Raw genomic sequence first — 11,039 nt, 5'->3', positions numbered from 1 at the left:
GCCTTGTCTGATGGAGGAGGGGCAGGAGGCAGGACAGCTGGAGGAGGAAGTATCCACAAAGCCGACACTGGGTGCGGGTAGAGGGGATGACTCCTCATCTGTCTTGTGCTCTTCAATGCACCATAGTAAACACTTATTAAGCATTTACTGTGTGCCTAGCTGTGTTCCACAACCCTTACAGTCACTGATTTCTCTCAAGAATCCTATGAAGCCAATACTGTTAGCCCCATTTTACAGATGACAAAACCAAGGCTCAAAGAGATTAAACACTTGTTCGGAGTCACACAGGCAGCAAGTGGCAAAGCCAAGCAACCTGACTCCTCAGCTCATCATCTTAACCTCAGTACACTCTAAAGAAAGCTCTTCCTTAAATCTAACTTTCATTTCCTTAAATCTAACTTTTATTCCAGCTGCTGCAGCTCCATTTTCTGGTGCGGGTCCTCAACAGAGAATGGAGCACAAAGGAGATCAGTAGAACCTCCCTCCTAAATATTGAATTATGCAGAAGGGAAAAAAGGAAAGCAACTTTATTGAACACCTACTATGCGCTGGTTGCCATACTAGGCATTATATTTCTGATAGCTCATTTAATTATCACAAAATCCCTGGGAGGAGTTGTTATCGTTGTGACAGATTAGTCAACAGAGGCTTGGAGAAGATAAACACCACCACCAAGGTTCTGCAGCCCAACAGATACGCATTGAGTATCCTCTGTGTGTCCAGCACTGTACTGAGGCTGGAGAGGCAGAGGTAAGAATACGGTTTCTGCCCTCAAAGAGTTCACAGTATAATGGAGGAGGCAGGTGGCCAACAGCATACCACAGTATTACAGGATTAATGGGGAGAAAGGCCCCTGATTCAGTTTGACTAAGGTATGGAAGCCCAGAGGGGTGCTGAGCTCAGGCTGGATGCTTGAACTGGGTCAGGAACAGGACTCGGCCAACGGGAGGTGACAGGCACTCCACAGAGGAAGGGCAGACGGTCATTCCAGAGCCTGGGGCACGCAGGGAAATATTAGTGAATTTGGCATGACGGGCTGGATCTGAGGAAGCAGGGGCTGGTGAGGCAGGAGAGGGAGGCGAGGGTAACTTGCATGTCCGGTTGAGGAGTTAAGCTGAGATGACAGGCCTCTGAAGAAAGGCAGGGAAAGGAGAAGGATCGCAGGGCCATTGGCAAGGCTGAGATGGGAGCTCCATAAAGGCAGGAACTAAAACTGTGTCTCACCATTGTGTCGCTGCACCTGCTCCAGGAGCAAGTTCTCTGAATGACAAACAAAAGGCCCATTCTCTTTCATTAAGAACTGACTGGGGCCAGGCGCAGTGGCTCATGCCTGTAATCCCAACACTTTGGGAGGCCGAGGCAGGCAGATCACTTGAGGTCAGGAGTTCAAGACCAGCCTGGCCAACATGGCGAAACCCCGTCTCTACTAAAATACAAAAATTAGCCGGGCATGGTGGTGCGTGCCTGTAATCCCAGCTACTCAGGAGGCTGAGGCAGAAGAATCACTTGAACCTGGGAGGCAGAGGTTGCAGTGAGCCAAAATCGTGCCACTACATTCCAGCCTAGGTGAAAAAGCAAGATTTCGTCTCAAAAAAAAAAAAAAAGAACTGACTAGACATGCGAATGTGGAGAAGGAGTTGTAAGGAATGACTCCTGAGTCCCTGAGCTGCATGGCTAGGGAGAGGAGGGGATGGTGGTTAATTCACCATGACAAGGTACATGGGGATTGGAGACAGATTTGATGAAGTGGGGGAAGATTCATCCAGTTGATCATTCAACAAACACGCATGGAGGCCTTACTGTGTGGCAAGTAGTGTTATAGACACTGGAGATAAAGTTTTGAACAAAACTGATAAAAAATGTTGCTCTTATGGAACTTTCAGTCTAGTGGGGATTGAGACAGCCAATATCAGATGGTGAAAAGGGATACGGGGGAGACAGAGATAGTGAGTGGGAGGGAAGGGGCTTGCAAATTTTGAAAAGGGTGCTCAGAGAAGGCCTCAATGAGAAAGTGACATTTAAGCAAAGACCTGAAGAAGGGGAGGGACCAGCCCATGTAGCTATTTGCAGGGGAAACAGTCCAGGCAAATGAAACAGCAAGGGCAAAGGCCCTGGGGCAAGAGACAGCATAACAAGTTCAAGAAGCAAAGAACACAGAGTAGCTGGAGCAAGGCAGCAAAGGGGAGAGTAACAGGAGAGGGATTCAGGAGATAATGGGGATACCAGGTTGTGTAGGGCTCTGTAGACCACTGAAAGGGCTTTGACTTTGACTCTGAATGAGACAGGAGCCATTGGAAAGGTTGGGACAAGGATGGCCTGATCAGACTTCTGTTTGATTGATATCGCACTGGCTGCTGAAGGAACTACAGACAGGTGAGGGAACGAGGATGAAATGGAAGCAGGAGAGCAGGGAGGGGGCTATTGCGATGATCTAGGCAAGAGATGAGGGTAGCTGGGAGCTAGCTAGTATTGGCTTCAGTTATATTTGTATTTTCCAATATATTATCATAAAAATATTTGAACGTAGAGCCAACTTGAACTTTACAGTGAATACCCAGGATTCTGGTTATATTTTGAAAGAAGACAGTCCATGGGACTCACTGAGTGGGCAGAGCCTGTGGGGTATCTTGGGAGGGTTGCAGTGGGCGGTCAGGTCATTTGACCTGGAACTAGAACTGCAGCCCTGGTCTGCAGCATCACACCAGACCCAGACCCCTAAAAATGATTATATGTTAAGGACAGTCTGCTGGTCTGTTGGTACCTAACCTTTTTTGGGTCATGAATCCAATAAACTATGAGCAGTTTGAACCTTTCTCAGAAAATGCAAGGAAAATTGTTTGTAGTTGCAGAGGAATCATGAATACAGACCAATAAAAGACATAAAATGCAGTCTATTTCACTCAATTACAAAATGTTCAGTGTTGCAGAACCATTGTGGGTAAACATTACTAATTTTTAGTGAACATATGAGGACCCCGTGCCTCACCAGGACATCCTCCTGTCTTGCCCCCAGAATTCCTGTTTCTCCATCTGCCTGGTCTATGGGCAATGTGCAGAATACATAATGAAGAGGGGAGCAGTGAGTATTGGGTTATAAAATTCCGTGGAACCTGGAACACACCCTTCTGAGTACTGTGAAGACGTGCGCCCCAAGGCTAGAGCTGAAAAGAGGCTTGGGGCCGGGTGAGCCTTCCAGGCAGGGTCTGCCTCCAAGTGATGCTCCCCGAGGGTGGAGGGCATAGGGATGGAACCCAGCCAGGTGGGAGCCTGGGCCCTGCCCAGCCTCAAAGCTTCAAGCTCAGGAAATCCGGAGGCAGGGGAGGGGGACATCGTTGCCACATTCCCCAGCCCTTTAAGACCCCCAAGGCAGGAAGGCTGCCCGGGCCTCACCAGCTTCCCTCACAGGCTCCTTCCTGGGAGGAAGGGGCTGCCTGTGCCCTCGAAGGCACAAGGGAGGGCAGGAGGGAGGCTCGGAAGGTGTTGCAATCCCCAGCCCCCGGCCTGTCAGAGGCCGAGCCATTAACGACAGAGCTGGGGAGAGAAGCTGGACTGCAGCTGGTTTCAGGAACTTCTTTTGACGAGGAGAAGAGAAACTAAGGAGATCAAGCAGGGGCCGGGCCAGAGGCTCCAACGTGAGTAGGGGATCCCTAGAGAGGGGCTGAGCCTTGGGCTTGATGGAGAGCTGGAATCCTGGGGCCACTCCCCGCAGCTCTGCCAAGTGTTCATGTCCGGGGTCCTAGGCCTAGGGCCAAGGATTCGTCCTTTGGAACCCCAGCCCTGGACAGTGAATCTCTTTTCACAGGATGCCCCTACTTTGGGGGGTATTGCACCAGGGAAGTCACTCACATCCAAGTAGCTCCTTGAGGACACTGAGCTGGGCTGGGGGCAGGCATAATCATTCTCCCCTCCCCATGCCTCTGCCTCTCAGGACGTGTGTGTCTGAGTTCCAGCCGCACAACCCCTCCCCGTCTGGGTCTCTATTTCACTCTCTGTTTCCATCTTTCCTCCTCAGCTTCTCTCTGGCTTGTTATTTCTCTGAGTTTCTCTGTCTCGCATATTTCCTGCTATCTCTTGAATCTTAAACTCTTGGTAACAGACCGCTTCCTAGGCTCCGGGCCTCCGAGTGCCCCCCACTCTCTGGGTCAGCGTACATCGGGCCCTTTTTCTGTGTCTCTCGACATCTCTCTGGCCTCAGTCGTCCTCTTGGTGGGTCTCTTGTCATTTTGGTCTGTGCGGATTTCAGTCACCTCCTCACTCTGCCACTCTTTGTATCTCTCTCTCTCTTTTTCTTTATCTGCAGCACATCTGGAAAGGCCTCTCCCCTCTGTTTATTCCCAGCCCCCTCCCCCCTCCCCACCCTTCCCACGGTGAGAGTAGAAACAGCAAGGGGGCCAGGGGTGTGAACTGGGGAAGAGAGTGTGAGGGGAGAGGGTTGAGTGTGATGAGGGAGAAACAGAAAGAGGGGATGCAAGGGCAGCCCGCCCAGGAGGCATCAAGGTGTGCTGAGCCGCGGGAGCGAGCACCTGCAGGGCCCAGCGGAGATGGCCAGTGATGGGAGGGCCAGGGGGCCAGGGAGCTAGGAAGAGGGGATCCAGAAATTGGGCTTTGGAACTGTGCAGTGTGGCACAGACAAAAGCAAGGTGGCAGAGCTGGGAGGTGTGACCACGCAGGCTGTGAGGAAGGCAGAGGTGAGGCGAGAACTGAACTGTGCTGGATTCCATGAGCTGCTGACCCGTTTTCTGGCTCGTGAAAATAACCTATGGTTGCTGAGTGCCAACTCCATGCCAGGCACAGTGCTAGGTGCCTTTACCATAATCATCTCATTTCATCCTCACAACAACCCTGAGGAGTGAGTGCTAATGTTCTTTCTTTTCCACAGATGGGGAAACTGAGGCTCGGCTTGGAAAGGTGAAGTAACTTGTCCAAGGTCACAAAGCAGCTGGTAAGTGGCAGAGCTGCAGATCAAGTCAGGTGACCTGAATCTGAGCTGGGCTCCAAAGCTCTCTGTATATCAGCCCCCCAGAGAGTGAGACTGAACAGGCCCTAGGTCCGCTCAACCAGGCAGGGGGATGTCTAGGGCTGCAGTGGAGGACCAGGGACTGAGGCCAAGCAGGCCAACACCCAGCACCCAGGGGGAGGATGCCGGGGCCTCTTGGGGTTAGGTTGTGTACTCTGGACAGGAGCCAGTGGGGGTAGATATGGTGGTACTGCACAGGGCATAGGCTAGGCCTGAAGCTGACCCTGGCTAGGGCAACAGGGCTGGGATATGATCAAAAGCACATGGAGATGAAAACCAGTGTCCCAAAATCTGGGCCTTGGAGGCTAAATCTTCCCTGACCAGTGTTGGGGGGGGATGGATAATCAAACTGGTATGCTGTAGTAAGAAGGTTACCAACCACCGACGGGTAGACAGATGCTGGGGATAGTTGTGCAGGTCTCTCACTGCACAAAACTGAGGAGTAACTAGAGCCGAAATCCAGGCTGTTCCCTAGTTGCCAGGTCCTAGTGTGGTGCTGCACCCGTCCTGAGGATGGGGTGTTTTCTTTCTGATTTGCACAAAGGAGACTTACAGGCTAGCAGTCACTGGGTATTCCGATACTGCAATATACATGAATAGACTGGGGGTTTGGGTAAGGCCCCTGAGAGCAAGAACAGCCTTGGGTATCTGGGCAGTTCTTATCCACACCTCTGTCTGGGAGGGAGAGAAAAGGATTCTCCTACCTTTCTCCCTGCTGAGCATGAGGGACCTGCTGGGACACTACCTGCATGTATGTGTCCAGATATGGACATGCAAGTTGACCAGCAATTCCCACTAATCTGCCACCAAGAGCACCAACTTGTGCTGGAGGATCAGGTGTTGGCCCCAAGACCCCAATGGGAGCAGGGTGAAGATGAGGCTGGATACCTACCCAAGTGGTAGAAACCTGTGCATACTTCCTAAGACTGGAGCCAAGGCACCCTCCATCCAGGTGCTATGGCCGCGACCATACGATGTCTGACCCCAGAAGGCCACCAGAGGTCTGTGCCCAGAAGTGGGAGCATACTGGACCTGTCGGGTGCCCCACTTGATATTCTCAGAGGCCCATATGGCTGAGGCAGCCAGCTTCCTGCAGGTGTAACCTGACGGCCCCTTGCCTCAGCTGCTCCATAGAGTTCTCCCTTTCATCCAGGGAGTGTCCCTGACAACACTGGTATGGTTTCTCCAGGAGAACCTGCCTAGTACTCATGCATGCCCAACCTGGATGTGCCAGGGAGTGAACACCCCAAGAGGCATCCCTTGACCAATGGGGGGCAGGAGTCAGTGGGTAAATCTTCCCATCTTCCCTCCCATCCAAGGGATAAATTGACCCTCCGGTGGACAGCTCTGAGAAGTGTTCTACATGGCTCTTGGGAAGGTTCCAGCAGGATAGAGCCCCAGTTGTCCATAGAGGTGACCAACATATGATGTAACTTTGCGTTGGCTTTCTCTCTGTCCCTGTTTCATTCTCCCCATTTCATCCTCTCCTTATCTGCTGCTAGGATCTTCTCAAAATAAACTACCAGCATGCAATTCCTCATCTCAGGTTCTGCTCTCTGAGGGGAGCCCAGCTTAGATAGCTGGGAAGGGTGAAGAATCCTGTTCCTCACTGGTCCTTTCCCTGCTCTTTCCTGGAAGGCAAGTATAATAACAGTGGCTATCACTGTCATTTCCTATGTTCCAGGCACTGTGCAAAGCCCTTGACTTGCATCATTTTGTGTCTTCCTCTCAAAGTCCCATGAAGTATAGGCTGCTGTTACTTCCATTTTGCAAAGAAACTAAGGCTCAGAGAAGCCAAGCAACCTAGTCAAAGCTGCACAGTGACAGACAAGGATTAAGATCAGCTCTGACTCCAAAGCCCATGGTCTTAAACAAACCTCCTGCCTCCAGGTGAACATCAAGTTGGCACTATGGCAAGGCTGAGAACCTGCAGCCTGACTTGGGCTGCCCTGATCATCCTGCTGCTCCCCGGAAGTGAGTATGGCCAAGGATGAGGGTGCAGTGGTGAGGGGAAGTTACAAGGAGAGATATTGGGAATTTTCTTGCACTGCCACATGGCTCCTGGGATTCCCAGAGAATCCCAAAAGACTCAAGACTGAGCCACAGATATGGGGTAGCTGGCATCCCACCCACAGACTTCCACAGGCAAACCACCACCCAAGAGGAATGGTGAGACGACCCGGGCTGGTCATCCTGGAAAAGGCCAGTGGGGCGCAGATCTTGTCCACAAATCTCTACCAAGCTGTCAGAAGGAACCCATGGGTCCTATGTAGCCTTGGTGGGCAGCAAAGGGATCAGGACGGAAGCTACAAGGGGACAGGTTTCATCCTGAAATAAAGAAGCCCAGGCAGAGCTTGGTTACCAACTATGGAAACTCTGTCTTGAGAGGTAGAGAACTTCTCATCCCCAGAGGTATGCAAGCTGAAGCCAGGATTGACAAAGATGCTGTGCAGCAGGGGTTGGCAAACTTTGTCTGACAGTAATGTTTAGGCTTTGCAGGCCACATACTCTCTCTGTTCCTTGTTTGTTTGTTTGTTTGTTTTTGAGACAGGGTCTGCCTCTGTTGCCCAGGCTGGAGTGCAGTGGCACAATCACAGCTCACTGCAGCCTCAACCTCCTGGGCTCAAGTGATCATCCCGCCTCAGCCTCCAAGGTAGTACAGGGCATGCCACTACACCCAGCTAATGTTTTTGTATTTTTTGTAGAGATGTAGTTTTGCCATGCTGGTCTCGAACTCCTGGGTTCCAGTAATCCACCTGCCCTGACCTCCCAAAGGATGGGGATTACAAGCATGAGCTGCCATGCCCTGCCTATTGCATGTTTCTGTTTTTTCAGGGGTTTTTTTGTTTTGTTTTTTTGAGACCGAGTCTCACTCTGTTGCCCAGGCTGAAGTACAGTAGTGCAATCTCGGCTCCCTGCAACCTCTGCCTGCCGGGTTCAAGTGATTCGCCTGCCTCAGTCTCCTGAATAGCTGGGATTACAGGCGCCTGCCACCAGGCCCGGCTTATTTTTGTATTTTTAGTAGAAACGGGGTTTCACCACGTTGGCCAGGCTGGTCTCAAACTTCTGACCTCAGGTGATCCACCCACCTCGGCCTCCCAAAGTGCTGGGATTACAGGCGTGAGCCACAGCGCCCAGGCCTGTTGCATGTTTTTATTTGGTTTTGTTTTGTTTGTTTTAACTCTTTAAAATGTAAGGAACATTCTTAGTTGTTAGGCCATACAAAAATAGGCCACTCAAGCTCTGCTGTAGAGGGCAGAGCATCAGGTAGAGTTTTGAAGCAAACAACCTGGTAAATTTCCTTCCAGCCTGAAATCCTGAGTCTGTGAAGTAGTAGAAGCCCTTTGCTGAGAATCATGAACTTGTTCTGTGACCCTGGGCAAACTGCTTCTCCTCTCAGGGTCTTCGCATCCCCATCAGTAAAACAGGCCTAAGAAAACCTGAGAGAGGACAGAAAGCATTGCAGGCAAAGTGTATGTTTATTTGTTCATTTATTTATCAAAAAAAATTCATCGACCGGGTGCGGTGGCTCATGCCTGTAATTCCAGCACTTTGGGAGGCTGAAGAGGGTGGATCACAAGGTCATGAGATCAAGACCAGCCTGGCCAGCATGGTGAAACCCCATCTCTACTAAAAATACAAAAAAAACATTAGCCGGGCATGATGGTGCGTGCCTGTAGCCCCAGCTACTTGGGAGGCTGAGGCAGGAGAATCGCTTGAACCCAAGAGGCAGAGGTTGCAGTGAGCTGAGATTGCGCCATTGCACTCCAGCCTGGGTGACAGCAAAACTCCATCTCAAAATAATAATAATAAATATTCATGAAGGTCCTACTCTGTACTAGGCACTGGGAATACAGTAATAAGCAAACAGCCAAGGTCTGCTGGCCTCACAAAATTTATAGTCTAGCTGGAGTGATAGATAAGTAAATAATCATAAGACTCTATAATTATGAAGGATAATAAGAGCTTTGAGGAAGTACAGGGACCTTGGCCTCCTCCAGTTCGTTAGTGCCTGGCCTGGTTTCTTCAAGATGCCTAAGCATTAACCAGGTGAAACAGGGGTGGGAGAGAGAAAGAAGAGTCCCTCCAAAAAGAACAGCAGGCTGGGCACAGAGGCTCACATCTGTAGTCCCAGCACTTTGGGAGGCTGAGGCAGGAGGACTGCTTAAGCCCAGGAGTTCAAGATTAGCCTGGCCAACATAGTGAAACCTCATCTCTACACACACACAAAAAAAAACCAAAATCAAAAAATTAGCAAGGTATGCTGGCATGAACCTGTAGTCCCAGCTACTCAGGAGGCTGAGGTGCGAGGATCACTTGAGCCTAGGAGGTCAAGGGTGCAGTGAGCCATGATTGTGCCACTTCACTCCAGCCTGAGTGACGAGCAAGACCTTGAAGAAAAAAAAGAAAAAGAAAACCAAAACAAAACAAAACAAAAAACACACACAGCAGGTGCAAAGATCCAGAGATTGGAAAGATTATGGAGTTTTCAAATAGCAAGAATGAGCCAGAATGGCTGGAGCTGAGAGACCGGTATAAGCTGGAACTGAGAGGGTCAGGCAGGGGCCAGGCCACAAGAGCTAGGTGAAGGATTTGAGTCTTTATCCTAATGATTGCAGCACATACTCACATGCCAGACACTGCTCTAAATGCCTTCCATATGTTATCATGTTATCGCATGTGATCCTTCCAGCAACACTAAGGTAGGGATGATTTTTATCCCCATTTTACAGATGAGAAAACTGAGGCACAGAAAATCTCAGAAATATACCAGGATCATGTAATTAATAAGCAATAGAACCAGAATTTAAACCGAGGCAGTCTAGTCCCAACATCCACACTCATCCATCACACCATACTCCTTTCAGTGCAATAATGTGCCATTGAAGTGCTGCGATGGAGATGGGGTAGCAGAATCAGATTTGAATTGTGAAAAGATTGCTGTGGTTATGGGTTCTTATCACTCTAATCACTGCTTGCACCATCCTTGGGGAGGGCAATGGGGAGTTAACAGTCTCCATCTGGTGGTGTGCTGGTGCTGGCTTGCAAACACTAATTGGGAACATCTCTTCCCAACTCCCCGATCAATGATGTCACTTCAGTAGGCTGAAATCAGCTACAGTGAGAGTATTTACACCATGGAAAGGCACACGCTACAAACCAGGGTCTGCTTTTCTCTGCCAAGCTGGCTGATAAACAGTTAGTGGCACAGCACTATCTCTGTCTTACCTCCGTAGCCTCTCGAAGTCTCCGTCCACATCCTTCCATTTCCAGCCCCCATGTCTTGAAGGGTGAGAAAGGAAGGTGAGGGCCCTGAGTCTAGGAGTACAAAGGCCTAGATTATAGCCCAGCTCTGCTAGGCAGAGGAGTCGTTCCTGGCCCATTCTCTTCCACCCCAGGTCTGGAGGAGTGCGGGCACGTCAGTGTCTCAGCCCCCATTGTCCACCTGGGGGATCCCATCACAGCCTCCTGCATCATCAAGCAGAACTGCAGCCATCTGGACCTGGAGCCACAGATTCTGTGGAGACTGGGAGCAGAGCTTCAGCCCGGGGGCAGGCAGCAGCGTCTGTCTGATGGGACCCAGCAATCTACCATCACCCTGCCCCACCTCAACCACACTCGGGCCTTTCTTTCCTGCTGCCTGAACTGGGGCAACAGCCTGCAGATCCTGGACCAGGTTGAGCTGCGTGCAGGCTGTAAGTCCCTCCAGCCATCCAACTACTCTGCCTCCAACACCCTCCTGCCAATACTAATAAGAATATTAGGCCGGGCCCGGTGGCTCAAGCCTGTAATCCCAGCACTTTGGGAGGCCGAGATGGGCGGATTACGAGGTCAGGAGATCGAGACCATCCTGACTAACACGGTGAAACCCCGTCTCTACTAAAAAGTACAAAAAAATTAAAAAACCGGGCGAGGTGGCGGGCGCCTATAGTCCCAGCTAATGTAGTCCCAGCTACTCGGGAGGCTGAGGCAGGAGAATGGCGTAAACCCGGGAGGCGGAGCTTGCAGTGAGCTGAGATCC

At 50.7% G+C, this 11,039-nt stretch overlaps 1 protein-coding gene across 7 annotated transcripts in view; it reads left to right on the top strand.

Annotated features, from left to right (window-relative positions):
* The first annotated feature begins 3,127 nt into the window (after positions 1-3,127).
* The window catches only part of CSF3R (colony stimulating factor 3 receptor), a 17,514-nt gene continuing 9,602 nt past the window's right edge, over positions 3,128-11,039 (top strand). For 2 of the 7 annotated variants that reach the window (XM_017884504.1, XM_017884502.1), the window contains exons 1-5: positions 3,398-3,632; positions 4,880-4,942; positions 6,337-6,430; positions 6,702-6,991; positions 10,417-10,713. In XM_017884504.1, the coding sequence (XP_017739993.1) occupies positions 6,928-6,991; positions 10,417-10,713 (361 nt within the window). In that variant the 5' untranslated portion in view covers positions 3,398-3,632; positions 4,880-4,942; positions 6,337-6,430; positions 6,702-6,927. Of the gene's footprint in view, positions 3,633-4,879; positions 4,943-6,336; positions 6,431-6,701; positions 6,992-10,416; positions 10,714-11,039 lie in introns of all 7 variants that reach the window. The other 5 variants (XM_017884503.1, XM_017884499.1, XM_017884498.1 and 2 more) reach the window with 5 other exon arrangements.

Source organism: Rhinopithecus bieti, unplaced genomic scaffold (assembly GCF_001698545.2).
Source record: "Rhinopithecus bieti isolate Rb0 unplaced genomic scaffold, ASM169854v2 scaffold_13029, whole genome shotgun sequence".
In the NCBI taxonomy this organism is placed as follows: Eukaryota; Metazoa; Chordata; class Mammalia; order Primates; family Cercopithecidae; genus Rhinopithecus; species Rhinopithecus bieti.
This window is presented reverse-complemented; position numbering and strand designations above follow the sequence as displayed.